At 40.9% G+C, this 19885-nt stretch overlaps 1 protein-coding gene across 3 annotated transcripts in view; it reads right to left on the reverse strand.

Annotated features, from left to right (window-relative positions):
- The window catches only part of RASGRF2 (Ras protein specific guanine nucleotide releasing factor 2), a 233432-nt gene that overhangs the window by 131147 nt on the left and 82400 nt on the right, over positions 1–19885 (reverse strand). For all 3 annotated transcript variants that reach the window (XM_036067434.2, XM_036067409.2, XM_036067419.2), the window contains exons 4-9: positions 19775–19864; positions 15390–15643; positions 11117–11196; positions 10532–10725; positions 5276–5385; positions 4381–4499 (exon numbers count right to left, since the gene is read on the reverse strand). In XM_036067434.2, the coding sequence (XP_035923327.1) occupies positions 4381–4499; positions 5276–5385; positions 10532–10725; positions 11117–11196; positions 15390–15643; positions 19775–19864 (847 nt within the window). The remainder of the gene's footprint in view (positions 1–4380; positions 4500–5275; positions 5386–10531; positions 10726–11116; positions 11197–15389; positions 15644–19774; positions 19865–19885) is intronic.

Below are 19885 nucleotides of genomic sequence, written 5' to 3' on the forward strand. Positions count from 1 at the left end.
AGCTCTTTCAGAGGACCTGATTCACCCCTCATTTCACAGAAGAGAAAACTGAGGCCTGAGGGGTTAAGCAGCTCTCTTAAGATCACACCAGAGTGAGTGGCATGGCCAGGAGACAGCAGCGGATTCAGCAACATTAAAACTGACCCTTGGAAAGGGATCGGATGGGAGAAGACAGTACATTCTAGCTTTGCCATGGGTGGTCGTGAGATCAGTTAGGGCAGACTGGAACTTAAAACAAATATCCTGGTGGATAAACAGGTGTAGGAGTCATTTTCAGAAAGGTAACCAAGTTCATGAAGACTCAATATTATGTGTTAAGTGCTTCTAGCATTTAATGATTTTGTAAAACAGAAATTACAGAATACACTGTTAGCTCGTATGTTAATAATACTGTGAATTTCACCTTTCAGGTAAAAAAAAAAAATAATGTTCATTTAGCAACGATACACTAATCTGCTTGATCTGTGACTGTTCACCTCGCTATGTATATTAGGCATATACAGAAGTCTATACATCAGAATTAAAAGTGAGCAATTTCAACACTATTGTTTGGTTTATAAAATAATCATATTGGAAAAAACATGTTAGGTGGATTTTTTTTCACATTTTATCTTATGTTTGACCTGGTGTTTCAACACAACTATAAGACTTGGGGACTCCCCTCTAGTTAATACAAGTTAAAGGAATATTTAGTATTAAATTAGTAATTCCTCAGTATCAGACCATTGCTGCAACACAGTCCCTTGCATCTCTATCACCGTTCAACCTAATAATTGGGGTCAATTTACAACAAAGCTTCTGTTAATTCAATCACTAAATTCCGAAAGAGTGGCATTCAGGACCGGCTAACGCCCTTATTCTTCATTCCACTCAGTAGTGAGAAGCAATGAAGAGCAATTTCCAGGTTATTTGGTTAGGTATTTGAGAAGGTACAATTATTTCCAGACCCCATGTTACAATTCCAAAGAACACTGCTACACTGAAAGGACATAATTTCCAGTCTGGGAATGATTAAGGTACCACAGAGGTCCAGGTCTCATTCTCAATGCATTTAGCTCTGAATTCGGTCACCTTCACTTAATGATCCTGAGTCACATTTCCACAAGACGTTGACTATGTATAATGGGTTTTGTGAAAAATGTCAACTTAGTAAGGTGCTTTATCGTCTACTAAATATTCATATATATTTCATGTTACTGAAAAATAGAAACTCATTCCAAAATTTAGATCTTGGTTTTTAAATTTACATCATACTCACACAGGCACTAGTCTAGATGCTCCTGTGAGCATTATTAGTCCGTGTCATTTTCACCACATCCTGAAAAGCTGGGTACTATTAACTCCAACGCAAGGAGAGCAAACGGAGGCAAAGGAGGGTTAAGTAAATTGCCCAGTATCCTACAGCAAGGAAGAGGAGGGGGCAGGATTTGACGTCCAGTGACATGGTTATGCTGTCTTCCTATTGTTGCCTTGGACTCTTACACTTTAGTTCAACAAACTCTGAGTAGACTTTAGAAAATAAATGACATTGGGACGCCTGGGTGGCTCAGTCGGTTAAGCGTCTGCCTTCGGCTCGGGTCATGATCCCAGGGTCCTGGGATTGTGTCCCGCATCGGGCTCCTTGCTCCCTGCTTCTCCCTCTGCCACTACCCCTGCTTGTACTCTCACTCTCTCTCTCTCTCTAGCAAATAAATTTAAAAAAAAAAAAGAAAGAAAATAAATGACATTATCAGACCGCAATATGATATAGTCCTTTGCATCCTGCTCATCAACTGTTTAATCATTAGAAACAATTTACAATAAAGCTTCTGTGATTTCAATCACTAAATTCCCACAGATTGAGATTTGAGATTAGCTGATGCCCCTATTCCAAGGAGGCCTTTTGGGTGACCTGGATGGTTTCTTTTTTCTAGTCCTCAGAATAACAATTCATTTAAGATTAAAACCACACATATATTTGTGCATATGCGCACGTGCGCGCACGCACACACACACAAACACACACACAGAAACATACCTCATACCTTCCCTAAAAGTAAATAACACAAATACTAGTGGACAATTAGAGCTAGGTTGTAGTCCATTTCAAAGAAAATAGAATCCTTCAAAGTTTAAAAGAATAAGAAACCCACCTCACTGGGTTTTAAAGTCTGTTAAGGGTATTAAGGAGAAGTAATAATAGGAGCAACCAAAGCAAAACAATGTAAACTTCCCAAATTATATGTAATTGGATTCCTTTCTACTTTCAGATTCAGGTCTGATTTTTTAAAACCAACTTTATTGAATAATTCCTAAACACACTAACCAGCCAAACAATACAGAAAAATACTGTAAAGACAAATCATTATATCAACATCAATACAATAATAACATCAGATATATTAATAGCTGACAGAAGTGCTTTAAACATGTGGCACAAACAGGCAATCAGTAACATCTGGACAGGAATCAAAGGGAGAGGCAGCTCGTGAGGGCTTTTCCTCCAGGTGCATTGAAAAAAAAATGACTTATTCAATATACTCGGCCTTCCAGCATTTTTCATTAGAGATGTTTTTTTTCAAACTTAGATAAGAGCAGTCTAAGTGTGTAGAAATAAATGTTTATGCATAATACTTTTCAATCAAAAGACCTTTCAGACATAGAATACTAGTCACAGAAACATTTGTTTGCATTCTCATGTATTATAAAGCTCTAGTCAATTAGTATTTTTTCCATGAACTCCAAATACAAGAAAAATACAAAACACATCTAACAACCCAAACTGCAATTCAACAAGCAATTCAATTTACTCCAATGCCCGTCTTTCAGGTATCTACAATGGAAAGCAGCATATAAGGCAGGAGAGAATTCATAAACACAGCCCTCCAGAGTTATAATGGCTGGGAGCGACAGGCGTGCCAATGTGTACCTATAATGAACAAGAGGATAAAACATGCACGAGGAGGGAGGGGCCTCGAAACCAGGAGGAAGGTAAAGTCATTCTAACTGGAGGGAAGGGGAGAGAAAGATGAGGAGAAAATTGTAAAAGGCTCCCTAGAGGAGTCTGACCTGAGCCCAGAAGGACACGCAGACCTTTGATAGGCACAGAAGGGATGGACAAAGGCAGTCCCCATCCCCGGGCTGGGGACAGCGCACGGGAAGGCACAGAGCCAGGCAAGGGCCAGGAAGGCAGGAAGCCATGTGGGGACACAGTCTGTGCGGAGGAACAGAGGGGGATTAGGGAGGCCTGATGTTGTTTAGCATTATACTGCGCTATATTTAAAGGAAAATCAATATCAAAAGCCAAAAATGAGAAAAGTTATCATTTCCTAAAATATACTTCCAAACTTGAACATATGTGTAATTTCTCTCTCTGTAAATAAATAATGGAAAATAGAAGAGCGCGTGTTACATTTTTTAAGTATTCTGTGCAAAAAAATGTATGTTCACAACTCAAACAATGTCTTGTTGGATGAGGTAAAAAAAAAATGCTAAGCAGCACATTTTGGTAGGCAACGGAAATGCAAATATCTCCAATGATACCAGCACATTAGGAACAGAAACTACATTAAAGGTTAATCCTAGTTCTAAATTCATGTGCCACTGCTCACCAAGTCCAAAACTATAAATGTGTGCAATGTATGGTCTCAGATCAACTCCATGGGGCACGCTCCCTTCCCTCAGAACACCTAAGCACTGAAAAAGGACTTTGGATGGGGTTTAGGGCCCTGGAGGGAGCTGCGCTGTTCTGTGGCTGCTTTCTCCACAGCTTCAACACTTCCAAAGCTTTGTATACTAGGGGATGCTTACCAAGCACCCACCCCACAGACAAGACCCATTCCCCATTATCAAAGCCTGGCAGGGGTCAAGAGACATTTCACTGGGCAACTGGAGTTGCCAACAGAATCAAATCATATCATGCGGGGCTGATCCAGAAGTGCTGATGAAGAAGGGGAACAAGAGACAGCTGTTTTCACTTCGGACATTGTCCCCACCGCTATGGGAAAGGGCTTTGAGTAACGCAAGTTTCTCTTGGGCCTTGGCCTGTGTATCGTCGCCACCTGGCACTGCCACTCTCATCGGCCAGACCGATCTGTCCTCCTTGGAGCTGTAGAGAATGTCTGGTCCACTGAGGAGGAGAGTCCAGTCAGAACGTAATTTACTGTCCCACTCGTGCTTTACTATTATTGTGTTGCTGTTTTTCATGGCCCCTGAAAAGAAACAGCACAAAGGTGGGCCTCACGCACAGCCTCGGTCAAAGCCAGGGGGATGTCCTGCACGAACAGGATCAATCACACAGCTCCATGAGGCCTGCTCCAAAATGCCTTCCGGGATCTGCCAGGGATAATGTGACAGTCGCAGAGATCGTTAAGACCGTGGGTCCACCGAACAAGGACTTACCTTGGCGGATGAAAGTCTGGCTGGTGTCCAGCAAAATATCACAGCCCTCTACGATCATTCTTTCTATGGCAAGGTTCTTCCTTATGTTTTCAGTGTCACTCACTTCATCGTGCATTATCCTGTCAGACACAGCACGGACAGATCACAGGGAGAGAGATTTTCTATAGCCCCAGCCGGTATGCAAAGAGCTCTCTCTGGGAAGCTCAGTTTTGAGCTTGGATCAGTACAGCTGAGGCTGTGGGGAGAGCAGACCTCCAGGCTTCAACCGGCCATGACTCAAACCAAAGCCAATGTACATCACGATTCTAAATGACACGTGGGTCAGCGCCCAATGAGTACCCTGGGCATGTTGCTTATAAATGCAACAGGAAAGCAACATATTATTTTATGAACAGCTCCCTTTGCTGAAATTAGAATGCCATTCCTTAGAGGTGGAGCAAATTAGAGACGTTTATCCATTTATTCCATATAAGCTACAGGAACACGGAGGTAAATAATTCCCTGAAACAGTGAAAACTCACTGAAAAATCCAAAATGCACATTCTCTAGCTTCTTGTCAAATATGAACACAAAGATACAACTAAAAATCATTTTCCCCTATTACACTAAAAGAAATGTTAACGTTTTCGAACTTAAACCCAAATACACCTATAATCTCAATTACATAAATTCACGTGCTATAAAAACATTTTCAAAGATGTATTTTTTCTTGGTTAAAATTAATGTGTATGCTGATTCAGTACCATCTGAAGAGCTAGCATTTCACATTCAGGTGAATCTGAGAAGCTGGACTATGCCTTGCTTCTTGTTCCCTGGACATAAATATATTAGGTTTCCACAGAGACCAACTTACTGCTTTCTCGAATCAAGCCTTTATTATCAGTTCTCCACATACCTGGACAGTTCCTCTAGTTTCGATTTAGCAAACTCCAGACTTTTCCTTTCCACATGCTCATGGGGTGTATGAGCTAGGAGTTCATGAAGTGTGATGATATACCTGGGGATCTAAATGCAAATAAAAGGCCATCGTGAGCAAGAGGTCAGGATGAGTAACCCTGGGATGTTCTCTACTGTGCCATCATCATGTCTGAGAAGCTCATCTCTACTTTAACAGTTTTGAAATGAACTATGCTTCAAACTTCACACACATACACATACACACATTCACCAAGAACACAAGAAGAGAGTAATAAAATATTATGTTCCAAAGAAACAGTCGTTTCTTTAGATTTTTTAATATAATCATATATTTCTTAATCATAAGATTTGAAAATTGGCTCATAGGGAAACATAAAGCAATTATCAAGTCACATGAGTCTGTATTTTAGATATATTCGTTCACAATTTTTTTTATTTGAGAGATAGAAAGAGAGAGCACGAGAGGGGGGAGGGACAGAGAGAGAGAGAGAGGGACAAGCCAACTCCCTGCTGAGTGGGGAGTCCCACACGGGGCTTGATCCCAGGACCCTGAGATCATGACCTAAGCCAAAGTCAGATGCTTAACCGATTGAGCCACCCAGGCACCCCCACAATTTTTTTTTAAATTCACAATCCTACTGCAATGTTCTAAGAATTAAAACTTGGGAGAAGATATACTCACCTTTATTAAATTCTCATCCTACTTTACCCTAACTCGTCCTTCTAGCAGCAAAAAGTATTGTTAATTACATTATTTACTTATACTTTTGTTTATGGATAAACTACCTGAATTCTGTCAAAAGCAGAAACTCCACCAGCCCTATAAAGATTTTAATAGAACACTGTAGAGATTTAACTCAAGTTATAGCGATCCTACATATTCATTTTTTACCGGCTTACAGACTAAAATTTTTTAGAAAGCTGGGGCAGCGGCCTTAATTTTAATAACAACATGCATGAACAACAGGTGTCATAACACTGCCTGCTATGGGTCAGATCGGAGCTTGAGGTTGGCGTGTACACCCAAACCTTCACAGCAACAGAAGGGTTATTTCTCCACTTTTCAGAGAGAAAGGAAACAAAGTGTGAAGCAGTCTGGTGACCTGCCCAAGGTGGTCTCACAGTAAATGCCAGAGCCAACCATGCTCATGACTTTAACGGGTGCACGAACCCACTGGGTCTCTTCTGTGGGGCCTGGGGTCTCACTCGGCCCTTGCAAGGACTTCTGAGAATGAAGAAAGTAAAACAGAGTGCAGTGCCTAGCTCCTTCCATCCTGTCCTGAGGTGTTGGCGGCTCTCTCCATGGATCTGCTTCTGCTCTCGTTCAGGTGGTGGCCTTCACTGGGTTACTTACTGTGGTTTACTGAAAGCCCATGTTTATGCATGAGCACAAAGGGCAGTGCCACCAGCACAGACATGGATCTGCAGCTGATACTCTGGGACCGTGGCCTAGGGAATGTCATCATATTAAGGTTTTGGAAGTTCAGACAGACTCCTTAGAGGAGGGAGACTCCTTCCTCTGTAAGACATGTGGAGGACGCTTTCTGTCTCTCCGTCCCATAAAACTTCTCCTGGTAAAGGCCCCTGGGATACGTACACTTTCACATATCCCTTCTGCACAATGTCATGATGGGTAAGTTTGCCTCTAAGTCAGCAGTCCTACAAGAAAATCAAGGCAATCAACAGCTAATGCACTACATTTTTCATAACAAAGAAGGTAGGAGTGGGAGAGCCTGACATTTATAATGCATGCACTGAAAACCCACAAAACTAAGTTTAGTCAATAGCTTCATGATCTTCCCCCATTAATTAAATCTATTTTAGAGAGCTCCTTGGCTAAGATTCAAGTAGATAGATTTGAAATTCGGAGACTGGCCCTTTCTACTTTCTGGTGGAAGAACAAACAAGCCTGAAGCTGCCAAAAAGCCGGGAAAGGACTTTCTGCAGAGAAGCGGACGACTCTCCGAAGAGCTCCTCTGTACAGTCCAGAGCTGATTATAAACCTGTTTCCCCTCAAAATCAAGAATCACAGTAAGTGCTGTCCAGACGAATCTAATTCTCCTTTCAGTTATGGAACAATATTTGTCACTTTATAGACATTAATTAGCTGGCTCTCCAATTACAGTGACTAGGCGGCTAGAGCTGCAAGTGGCTACTTTCTGGAGAACATCTCACACCACTGTTCTTGTCAGGGGCAGATCTCATGAGTGGCTTACCTATGGACTTATGAGCAGCTGAAGCCAATTTAAACAGTACCCTTCAAGCCACTGCCTTTGCTAATGAAAAATTATGTTAATGACTACATTATTTTCCATAACAAATCTTTTTCTTGGCAACACTTGGACTTACTGGTCTGATAGTTCAATTGAGGATAAATTTACTGCATCATCCAAATTCTACAATTCCTCCATGTTTCCATAGCTCACCATAGGACATTAACAGCAACAATGGACTTGACGAAGGGCCCAGAAAAAGGAAGAATATCACACTTTTCTCTTCTACACATACACAGGCTAAAGGCTGCCAATCGCCTCTCCCCTGTGCCCACACCAACCTCTGCCCCCATGTCTAGACTCAAGAAAAAGTCTGGCCAGAGGTCCCTTGGTGGCATGAACTAGGGTCACATCTTCTACTGCTGCCTTATAGCAAAAGAAGTGTGGTGCCTCCACCTCGGCCCAAGGTCCAGCCTCCACTAGAGCAAGGCGGAGGTGCCGAGGTACTGCTGCACGGCGTGCAGAGGGAAACAGCAACACTTAGACCCTCCGAGGGAGCCAACGCTTCCATGACTATTTCCCCGCATTTGTGAAAGAACCCAAAGGGAACAAGAAGGACAGGATGAACCTAGGAAGAAAAAACCTTCAAGCTTCCAGAAAGGGCAATTTTCCCCCAAGTGTCCCACAGGGTCACTCCTAGGGAGAAGGCAGGAAGAAGAGACACCAAGCGAACAAGGCAGAGGAGAGACACCCAAGGAGAATGAGGCTCTTAGGTAGCAAATTCTGATGGGGTTTCCCCTCTTGGTCTGTTCAAAATAGTTATAGGGAAGCAAATAAATAAATAGCACAATTCCATGTTCTTTCAATTTGCATATTTCTTGCAGTTTGGACCAATGCTGGCTAAATTATTTTCAAGTTTGAGGTTTCTCCCAGAACAATGGCTCTCATAACCAGTGCCTTTGGTTACCCTGGTCTGGAAGAAGCCAGAGAACCTCAACATCTGACCCTTCAGCTAAATTCTAGGGTTTGGGGCCACCACAGTCTTGGGATAAGGATTCTTGGACAAACACCAGGCTCCTTGCACCGCCACATAGTGACTTTCAGAACCGGTGTAGTCCCCCTAGGATCACAGATTCAGATAGCTAGAGCTCTGGGAGATGACTAGAGCTCAGGTGCCTCAATTTTAAGAGTAAGAAACCGAGATTTAGATTAGTTCAATTATTTTCCTCAATGGTACAACTGAAGAGTGAGCAAGACATCCAGGTCTCCTAAAGATTCTCAGTCCAACTGTCCTTTCCTGACATTATGGGAATTCCTTGGAGTCAATCAAAATGCCAAGTCATTCTGACTGGGCTTCTACTCCAGGGCAAAGGAGGGCAGGTGGTAGGAGAGTATCTCAGCATTTGTAAGGTGATCCAAAGGGCTTTCCAAGGCCCTACATTCTACTGTGTTTGGACACCTCCCCTAACATGCAAGTGCAGTTGTGGCATTTTAAAACACTGAATGAGACCAAGGGGAAATTAAATAGGCCTCGGGAAGACATCAGTGGGCTGTCAGAAAGGGAGCTAAGTACCTCCCTGAATGTTCCATGTGCCTTTCACCACTCTACCTTTGAATATTCACCTGAAATGAAGTTGCCAAAAAGACACAATTTCGGGTATTTAGTCCTAACCCGGAGGTAACTGCCAAAGGTTCAAACAGAATCTCAGAGCATTGCACTATATAAAGTTTGTTTCACTATAAATAAAAGCTTAAATTACAATTTTTATAAGGTTAAAAAAAAAGCAAACTTTTTTTTTTTTGCTTTGAAGTTTTTCTTGCAAAATATTTCCTCAGAGAGGCAAAGAGTTCAAACAACTCAGTTCCATGAAAGAACACAATAACATTATAAAGTTTCACTATATTTAAGTTGTTTCAAATGCATCCTTTTGGTTTTTAAAAAATCTTACTAAACCTCTATGGTGACTTCCAGGATTTCAAGCAGGATTGACAAACTTTAGGATAAACAATTATGAACCAGAGCAACATTTCTTTCGGAGGCTACAAAATGATCAGCTGGGGTCAGTGATGCCTGTTCAGGGGGGCAAAGCTCTCCGCAGAAGCCCTAACACATGATTAGGAGAATTGGTTTACCACATGACAATCTGGAGGCCTGGCCAGAAGCCCCATAAATTCCACAATGAGAACACTCAATGCCTGTCCAAAAGAACAGAATCTACACTTTTCAAAAGAACAGGAGATTCAATTCACATTTTGGCCTCTGCTGTCCTCACTCAAGGACTCTTCACGGTAAAGCCCTAGCTACAAGCAAGAACACAAGTGTGCTCGATCCCTCAGGGTGCCCTAATGCCAAAAAGTAAACGTAAGGACAAGCCCCAGCCTCAAGGCAGCAACCCAACTAGGGGCCAAGAGTCCCCAGGTCCAGCCAGAGCCTCCAGACCCTTATGTGTCCACAGCCTCTGTGACCCAGCACGTCCTCCTTTTACTCCCCAGAGCTCCAGACCAGCTCAAGACGAGCTTTAACAGCAATTGTAACAGGGCGGGGAGGATGGGCAGGAAAACAAAGACTTTCCCAGCAGCCACTCCACCCCGCAGGAGCCTTTTATGCAACCAGCATATACTGGAACTTTTGCACAGCATCCTATTTCTGTAAACCTGATAATATTTTTAAACATGCTGGAGGAGGAGACTCCATGGAAGAAGTCTGTGTGGAATCTTTCTGTAAAGAGAAAATTGTGCTACTTTGCAAAAAAATCCTTCCTGATTTAATTGCTCCAAAAATGCCTGGTTTAAAAAAAAAAAACAACAACAAAAAAACGATGCCTGCTTTTCTTCCCTATACTACACAGACAGAAAATGGATGGCATATATTTGTTTATCTCAGGGTCAAGCTCAAGACGACAGACGATGCACTTGTGCCATAATCCCCCACAGGGCATCCTTGCTCTTCTGGTCACCCGAGGTACCAGCACCACCAGACTGCAATCACTGACTTATGAGACGCGTCCCAGATGACTTACCTGAAACATTGGATAGGTCAGGAACGTTTCCAGCATCCTCCCCTCACAGGCAGGGTTGGCTTCATACTGTTTCAAGAGTTTGTCAAAATCTCTGTTTTGCTTACAGTTGGCAAGCACTTGGAGGCTGTACTGGTGATTACGCACAAATTCTTGATAAATGTTCAACATGGGGAGCAAAATATCGAACAGATCAGCTGGAAAAAAGAAGTAAACATGGCAGTTTCTCTCTGTGCTTGGTAAATTCTCGAGGGATGAGGAGAGGCTCTGTTCACTCCATGGGACTGGCCGAGAGGGGCTCCCAGCACCGGGGTCACACGTGCCCGGGGCCCCCCAGTTCAGATGCCTGAATGACTGATAGATCTGGTAGAATGAACCTGGGGGTGGGGTGCAACTCTAGCCCCAGATGCACTGTGACAGGCCAGGGGAAAGGGCTGGAAGGGCAATGAAAAATAAGCCCAGTACCCAAGGAAGCTCACAGGTCAACGGGGAAACTCAGACAGTGTGGGCTGAATGATGTTGAAGTTACTTTACTTTAATTGTAGCCATATTAAGAGAAAATCTTTTACCTCTAAAGCATGCACTTACCTAAAATTAGAGTAGGCCAGTTTGCTATCCTTGCTTTCAGTCCTTGGTGAAATATTTCATGAAGAAACATGATCGTTTCACTATAAAAAAAAAAAATGGAAAAATAATATAATCCAGTCATTGTAAAGTGTCTATTTGTTAAAGAAGCCCACTGAGTCCTTAAAGTCTTAATAAATACATGAGATACATGTCTCCCAGGGCCTCCAAACTATATACCCAATAATAACATGGATTGCACTAGCCCTCACAAAGCAATGTGCCTTTCAATCTTTTTTTTTTAAGATTTTATTTATTTATTTGTCAGAGAGCGAGAGAGAGAGAGCACGAGCAGGGGGAGTGAGAGAGGAAAAGCAGGCTCCCCCCTGAGCAGGGAGCCTGACGCAGGGCTCCATCCCCATGACTTGAGCCAAAGGCAGATGCTTAACCGACTGAGCCACCCAGGCATCCCCCTTCCAGACAATCTTAAAAATTCAAAGAAAATTCTGAGCTAAGCTTCAAATACTGGAAGAGAGTAAGTACCAAATCATTGTCCTATAACTCTCTTTATCAATTTATAATAGAAACATCTTTCTACTGTTAGAATGTAGCATTTCAACTGATAATCAAAAAATTAGATTTTTTCTCTTAGATTTGATTTTACATGATAACTCAGGGAAAGGACTCTCTTTAATCAAAATGAGTTTTGACAGGAGAGAGGGGAAAAAGTCCATAGCAAAGGTTTGGCAGAACTCTACTGTAACCACTCCTAAGACTCCCAAGACAGAAATGTGAAAGAATCCTCTGAAAAGGACGAAGCCTACATGGAGTTACTAAAATAAGAACTATGCATTGTTAGAGGTCCAAATTTCTAAAAGGTTCAAGAAGAGTAGTTACCAAAGCAACTTTTGCTTTCTCCTCATTACAATTCACCCACTGGCATGAACCTCTAAAGCCTTTTCTGAACTAACACATCGACACAATTAAATATAGAATCATTCATGTAAGTGAGATACTCTGGTTTGCTGAAGTCAAATTCCACTACATAAACATCAATGGGAAATCCTGAACTTTTTCCAAATGGTCCCTGAAACAAAAAACACACTGCTTGAAGAGGATAATTTGTTTTTCTTTTACAGAAATGTTAACCAAGAGGTGTTTGCTGTGCAAGGATTTCAACCAAATCTAGTTTGGTGCATATTGTGTATTAGTCTTTCAACCTCCATCCCGTCCTCCTTCTAGGTGGACGGGATGGAGAGCTAAAGCTACGCTCCCCAGCCTCCCTTGGCAATGCGGTTCTGGATGTGAGTTCAGTTCTACCAGTTGCACCGACGGATGCACTTGGTAAGACACGGAAGACAGGAGTAGAGGCGATCTTCCTGTTGCTGAAAATCAGTCATGGAGATGTGTGTGTTTTAGGGGCCATTCCAGCACCCAGCTTCACCGTCCTAGTTTCTAGGCAACTGCTTCCCGGACCTGAGAGGCAGATATGACGGCAATGGTGGTGGTTGTACTGTGCACTGAAGCATGTCTGTGGTGCTGCGCCCTTGAACTCAAAGCTCCGGGGGCAGCTCCCTGACGTTACTCCTCCAGCTCTTCCAAAGACTTCCGTAAGTAGTGAACTCCCTCCGCTCACAGAGAGGCTTTTCTTTCCTACATTGAAAATGTATATAACTGATATATCTACTTTCATATTTGATACCTTGATGGTTAGAAAACAGACGAAACAATCCTGCACGTAGATAGGGAGGTTATTTTTTTTTAAGTATAAACTCTGTTGAAATTCAAAAACATCGGGGCGTCTGTGTGGCTCAGTGGGTTGAGCATCAGACTTGGTTTCAGCTCAGGTCATGATCTCAGGGTCATGAGAATGAGCCCCTCATGGGGCTCCACGCTCACAGAGTCTGCTTGTCCCTCACCCTCTGCGTCCCCCCACTTGCTCACTCTCTCATAAATAAATTTAAAAATCTTAAAAAAAAAAAAAAAGAAATTCAAAAAAATTGACCCGCCATAACTGGAAGCCTGTACCTCCCACTTAGGCAAGGCAAGGAAAGGAATCCAGTAAACAACAGCAATGACAACACCCTATAAGCCTCAGCTTTAAAAACATACCTCCTTAGTATGTTAACTGGAATTAAAATAAAAACTTTTTTAAAAAGAAAAAAAAACAAGTAAAAAAATAAAAATAAAAACATAAATCTTAAAAATAAATAAAATCAAAAAATCAAAACATACCTCTTCAAATCTCCATTAAGGACTAGGTATGGTAAACAACTGCTAACTGTGTGAAGAGCTTACAGCCTTGCCTTCCAAGAAGAGGCACAGCACATCCTGACTCCGAATTTAAACAATATGACAAGCCTGGCCTTCCGCACTGCAGATCAGGCAATCCAACGGAAACAAATCCCCAGAGGTGACCTAAGACCAATGCGGTGCAGAGTGCAGTTTACCATCCTTTCCGTTGTCCTCAGAACCATTGGAATGACGTTCTGGCTGACGCATTGCCAAAATGCGAGCTGCGCAGCCTGAGGAGCAGAAGCCCCCCCTTAGGTCCCTGGCGATGTTCCACACACTTGAATGTGGCCACTGCCATCTAATGTGGGGAGATCTCCCTCCCACCTCACAACAGAGAAGTCAAGCTTCTAATCCCCTGTTACAAGTTTCCATCCAGGGGCACCTGGTGGCTCAGTCAGTTAAGCGTCTGACTCTGGGTTTCGGCTCAGGTCGTGATTTCAGGGTCTTGAGATCAAGCCCCAAGATGGGCTCTGCGCTCAGTGTGGAGTCTGCTTGACATTCTCTCTCTCCTTCTCCCTCTGCCCCTCCCCTCTCAAATAAATAAATAAATCGTTAAAAAAAAACAAAAACAAGTAACCATCCATCAACCACTCTTTTTGCAGTCATCTATAAACCCCCACCTGTGCCTTTTTAAATATTTAAATGCATTTTAATTGTGATCTATGATTTAGTCCCTAAAATCTTCCTTATCCCAGAGAGAGAATGAGAGACAGAGAGCATGAGAGGGAGGAGCGGACTCCCTGCTGAGCAGGGAGCCTGATGTGGGACTCGATCCCGGGACTCCAGGATCATGACCTGAGCCGAAGGCAGTTGCTTAACCAACTGAGCCACCCAGGCGCCCCTGATAAACTTCTTTATTCAAATATCAACTTATCTTTCAGGCCTTTCCAAAGGCTGGCTAGAGAAAAACTATGGCACAGTCACATAATGTAAAACAATGTAGTGATTTTTAAAAAAATAGAATGCTCTTTAGATGTCAATATCAGAAGATGTCTAGAAAATACTGTTAAGTGAAAAAGGCACGTATTGCAATGAGCACTGGGTGTTATACGTAAATAATGAATCATGGATCACTACCATCAAAAACTAATGAAGTACTGTATGGTGACTAACAACATAATTTAAAAAAGTGAAAAAGGCAAGTACATATTAAAGTTCATTGTCTTTTGTGTAAGAAGGGGGAAAATAACACTATATTCATATTTGATTGGATCTACATCAAGAAACACTAGAAAGATATATAAGAAACCAGTGAAAATGATTAAATACAGAAAATGGGGGAAATGGGGTGGGCAGAGACAAAGTAAGAGTTATTTGATATTTTCGTGTTGTTTTGAATTTTGAACAACATAAATGTATTATGTATTCAAAAATAAATTACTAAATTTTACATAAAACACCCAGGCACCCCCATTTTCCCCTTCTCCTCTCCCCATCTTGATTTTTTCCACAACACTCATCACCACATAATATACTACATATTTCACTTATTCACTATTCGTTGTCTCTTCTCCCACATCAAAATTTAAGTTCCATGAAGGCAAGGATTTCTGCTTTGCTCACTGACGAATCCTCAGCAGGAAGGACACTATATATATTTATTGAGGAAAATAAATTTGCTAGAGATTCTCAGGCCCTCTGTTAGTTATTGTTCTTTCTAAAATACATCTGTATAAATTACATGTAAAGACCCATTACTCACTCCATTTCCCTCAGTTTGTGAAGGAGGTTATCTTTCCCAACACATACATGCCCACACAATGACAAGAAAACATATGTCAAATAGAGGAAAAAAAACAGAAAACTAGATGCCATGATGCAAGATAAAGACATGTAAATTTGGACAAATAATGAAACACAAATGACAGTGTTCTTATTTTCAATACCACACATTTGTAAAGGTGAATTTATGATACCTATTCTTTTAAGAGTAAAGTAAAAATTCTTTTAAGAAATAGATATGCGTTTTTCACATGACTCTTTGATTTATGCCAAGACAAACCTGTTGAGAAAAATGCTGCTGACATCATCATGGCTGATGGGAGGCTTCTTGGAGCTGGCCGCCATTCTCAGGGGCCGGAGGAAGCCATTGACCAGGATGTAGAGCTGGTGAACGTACTCCGACTCGGCTTCAACCATGGTGAACACAATCTGGTTTCTCTTCCTCATACTTTCAGCATGAGGAGAACAAATGTAATCCTGCACAATAGTCTTCCATTTCCTTCTACACAACCATCCTCTCATGAAGCTCTGAACCTACAAAACAACAACAGAAAGATCTCAGGGAGCTGTGAGGATTGTTTCCATCCTGTGCCATATAAAACACTGCTTTTTTGTTAGTGCGTTAATGGTCACATCACTAAAATAAATAATGGCAGGCTTTTCCAGATAACAGGCAAAAAGAGGATTTAAAAATAATATTTTTCTCAGCTTCACAAGTTTCTTCCCTATCTTAAGCTCTTTAGGACTGCCTGAGTGGCCACCAGAATAGGATAATATTACATATTCAGTTATTAACATTTTAATAAAGGAATAACTTGAAGGTTTATTCTTTAACAATACAAAAGCAGATATTAAAAAATTTTTAATTGTGGTAAAAAAGCACATAACTTAAAATTTACCATCCTAACCATTTTTAAGTGTATAGTTCATTAGCGTTAAGTATTTCACGTTGTTGTACAACAGATCTCCAGACCTTCTTCATCTTGCAAAACTGACACTCTATACCTATTGAACAACAATTCCCCACTAGTCCCTTCCCTCAGCCCCTGGTATCCACTGTTCTACTTTCTGTTTCTGTGAATTTAACCACTTTAGATAGCTCATATAAGTGGAATCACACAGTATCTATCTTTTTGTGACTGGTTAATTCCACTTAGTATAATGTCCTCAAGGTTCATCCATGCTGTACCATGTGCCAGGATTTCCTCCCTGTTTAAGGCTGAGTAATATTCCACTGTATGTACATTTTGTTTATCCATTCATCTGCTGATATACATGTGAGTTACTTCCACCTCTTGGCTATTGTGAATAGTTCTTCAGTGATCATGGGAGTGCAAATATCTCTTCAAGATCCTACACTCAATTCTTTCAGATATATACCCAGAAGTGGGAATGCTGCATCATGTGGTAGTTCTATTTTTAATTTTTTGAGGGACGACCATGCTGCTTTCCATAAGTGTTGAACCACTTCACGATCCCACCAAGAGTGCACAAAGGTTCCAACGTCTCAACATTCTCATCAACACTTATGTTCTGGTTTTTTGATGGTAGTCATCCTAATGGGTGTGAGGTGACACTGCACTGTGGTTTTGATTTGTATTGTTCTGATGCTTAGTGATACTGAGCAGCTTTTCATGTGTATATGACTTCTCCAAAGATCACGTGTATATGATTTCATCTTTGGAGAAATGTCTATTCAAGTCCTTTGCCCATTTTTAAATCAGGTTATTTGATTTGTTGTTATTGAGAGGTTTTTTTTGGTAAGCTTAGAAAATAAGTGTTAGACGTCAGCTTATCTGACCCCTTCCATTTATAGACAAGTAAACTAAATTTTGTGTTAAGTCACATAGGAAAGATGCAATCAGACTTGGCATTCTTTTACCTGCTTTTTGTTAACTGCAAGGATTCTCTCCCAGCCACATGGAGAAAACACATGTTAATGATTTGCAATGGAGATTATTTTGTGAAAAGAAACATGAAATATAAGTAAAAATCAATTCTGTAGAAAACATGATAGCCTCTAAAACTGATCTGAATTTGATTTGAAAAAAACAGACAAACCTGAGAAAGTGCACTGGCCTGCGCATTTTAGCCGACAAGTATTTACTGAACATCTTTCAAGTGTCCAGGTAAATGCTGGGTGCTAACCAGACATACCTTAACCCAAAGGCTCTGCACTAACCTCCTGGGTAACTCTGAACTGTGGTCTTCCATTCTCTCACCTATAAAATAATGGACCAAAACAATCTGAAGTCCTTTCTAAATATAAAAAAAATTATATGATAATTTATTAGGGTGTGTGATATCTAAGTGGCAGATTCAGCAACAAAGCAAGTTGCACATCCACATATAATTGAAAGCATTAAATCACTACAAAATCTCCTTTTATTTTTTAAACAATTTTTTAAAGATTTTATTTTTATTTATTTGAGAGAGGGGCGGGAAGAGCATAGAGGGAGAGTGAAAGGAAGAGGCAGACTTCCCGCTGAGCAGGAAGCCTGATGCGGGGCTCGATCCCAGGACCCTGGGATCATTACCTGAGCCGAAGGCAGCCGCTTAACTGACTGAGCCACCCAGGCGCACCCCAAATCTTTTAGTATCATTGTTATCTGTTCAACACATCCTTCCACTTCTTTTTTTCCCCTACTATTTCACCCATATGGTCTAAATTACCATGTGTTTAAACAACTACTCTTCTTTTGCAATGTTTAAAATTCTTTCATTTACCTACCAATGTTGTCATCATACTGTCAATTTTCATACAGTTGCCATGCTTCAAACAATAAAAATTAACCACATTTTAATAGAATTATGTGGGGGAAGTTATATGCACATTATTTGGAGAACTTTAATGGGAAGTTTCTGTGTAATATGATAAATTTCAATTTTCCATTCCCTGAAGATAAAAAAATTATGTTGATATTTGGCAAGATTGGAAGAGAGAAACTAATTCATCTGAAACACCCCTTTCCACACAGACATTAGGTTGATGGGGACAAAAAGGACAATAGAATTGATTTCAAAACCTACTTAACAAGTTCAAAAATAATTTTTTAATTGCTTCTATTGAGAAACAGGAAGGCAGAAAATGTAAAAAGCATTTATCAGTATTCTTCCATTTAACAGAAGTATTTTCAAAAATCAACTTAATCGAAATTTGTGTTAAATAAAATCTTTCCTTTACTTAGTCAGGTATTGCCTGCTGGGCAAAAGCTGGTTTACTTACTAAAAGACCAGTTTCTACAAAAAAAGAACTGGAAATTGTATTTTACTGTTATCTCTGTTTACAACTTCATTACTATTGAAAAGAAAGGCAGGCGCCTGGGTGGCTCATCGGTTAAGCAACTGCCTTTGGTTAAGGTCATGATCCTGGAGTCCTGGGATCGAGTCCCGCATCCGGCTCCCTGCTCAGCAGGGAGTCTGCTTCTCCCTCTGACCCTCCCTCGTCTCATGCTCTCTCTCTCTCATTCTCTCTCTCAGATAAATAAATAAAATCCTTAAAAAAAAAAAAGAAAAGAAAGGCAATAGCATTAATCTTGTATCACAACAACACAAACCAAATTTGATTTAAAAAATTTTAAATTCTAGGAGCGCCTGGGTGGCTCAGTCGTTAAGCGCGTCTGCCTTTGGCTCAGGTCATGATCCCAGGGTCCTGGGATCGAGCCCTGCATTGGGATCCCCGCTCAGCGGAAAGCCTGCTTCTCCCTCTCCCATTCCCCTTGTGTTCCTGCTCTAGCATTGTCTCTCTCTGTCAAATAAATAAATAAAATCTTAAAAAAAAAAAAATTTTAAATTCTAAGAAGGGAATGGTGTTATTTCACTTTTAATTCCTTAAAAACTGAAAACACTGCAATTTGCATTTCTATTTCAAACTCTGAGCAATATTTCAAGTTTCGTTACAATTACAGGGGAATAATTATTTAGCATGGAAAACAGGAATAAGAAAAAAATTAAGATGAAATAAAGATCTGAAGATGTGTATCTAAAGAACGTTCTTTAACTGTAAAGCTCTTCACATAATGTTAACAAAGCTGGGTAGGTGATTTATGAGAGGATTAAGATGATGGAACTCAAAACCTAGATGACATAAATCAAACACAGTAGAACAGAGTGAGCACCAGTGTCTGGTTAATTGCAAAAGTTGTACAGTAATACTTGACAGTGAGGTAGAAAGATCTGCTGATGATGTGGATGTTAAACAAGAAAGGAACAACGATAATAAAACAGAAATCTGAGATGTATTTAGTCAATCTTCTCACATGTTCACAAAAATTCTTTCTAAATAAGCACTGAAATCTAAATCTAAAAGAAATATTTTTAAATGTCATTTAAAAAATACTCCTCCAAAATATGAAAGCAGCACAAATTCAGGAGGCTCAACAGCACTTACTTAACCCAACTTGAGAACACTATTCTTTTAACGTCTGGTTTTGGCATCCTTCCCACAGAATCCAAAAGGGGATTCCCAAAACCAGTAAAAAATCTCAAGCTGAAACTTTTCCAAAGTAGCCATACCTGGATCACTCTGAAGGGCAAGTCTGAGAGCCATTAGAACAGATACACCAAGGTTGTTCTCAGCTCAGGGAGAGGGTGGCAAAGACAACACTACAGGACAGATAACTGATCACCATGCTTCCCCAAAGCCAGAAACCCCCCAAATCCTACCTTTTTAATCTTCTTGATGTCTGGATCCTCATCTTCTTGATTGCTTTGGTAAGGCCGCATTCGTTCCTTGGTTTTATTAAGAGCGATAATCTAGGACACAGAATTGGTCCA

This window comes from Halichoerus grypus, chromosome 2 (assembly GCF_964656455.1).
Source record: "Halichoerus grypus chromosome 2, mHalGry1.hap1.1, whole genome shotgun sequence".
NCBI classification, from domain to species: Eukaryota; Metazoa; Chordata; class Mammalia; order Carnivora; family Phocidae; genus Halichoerus; species Halichoerus grypus.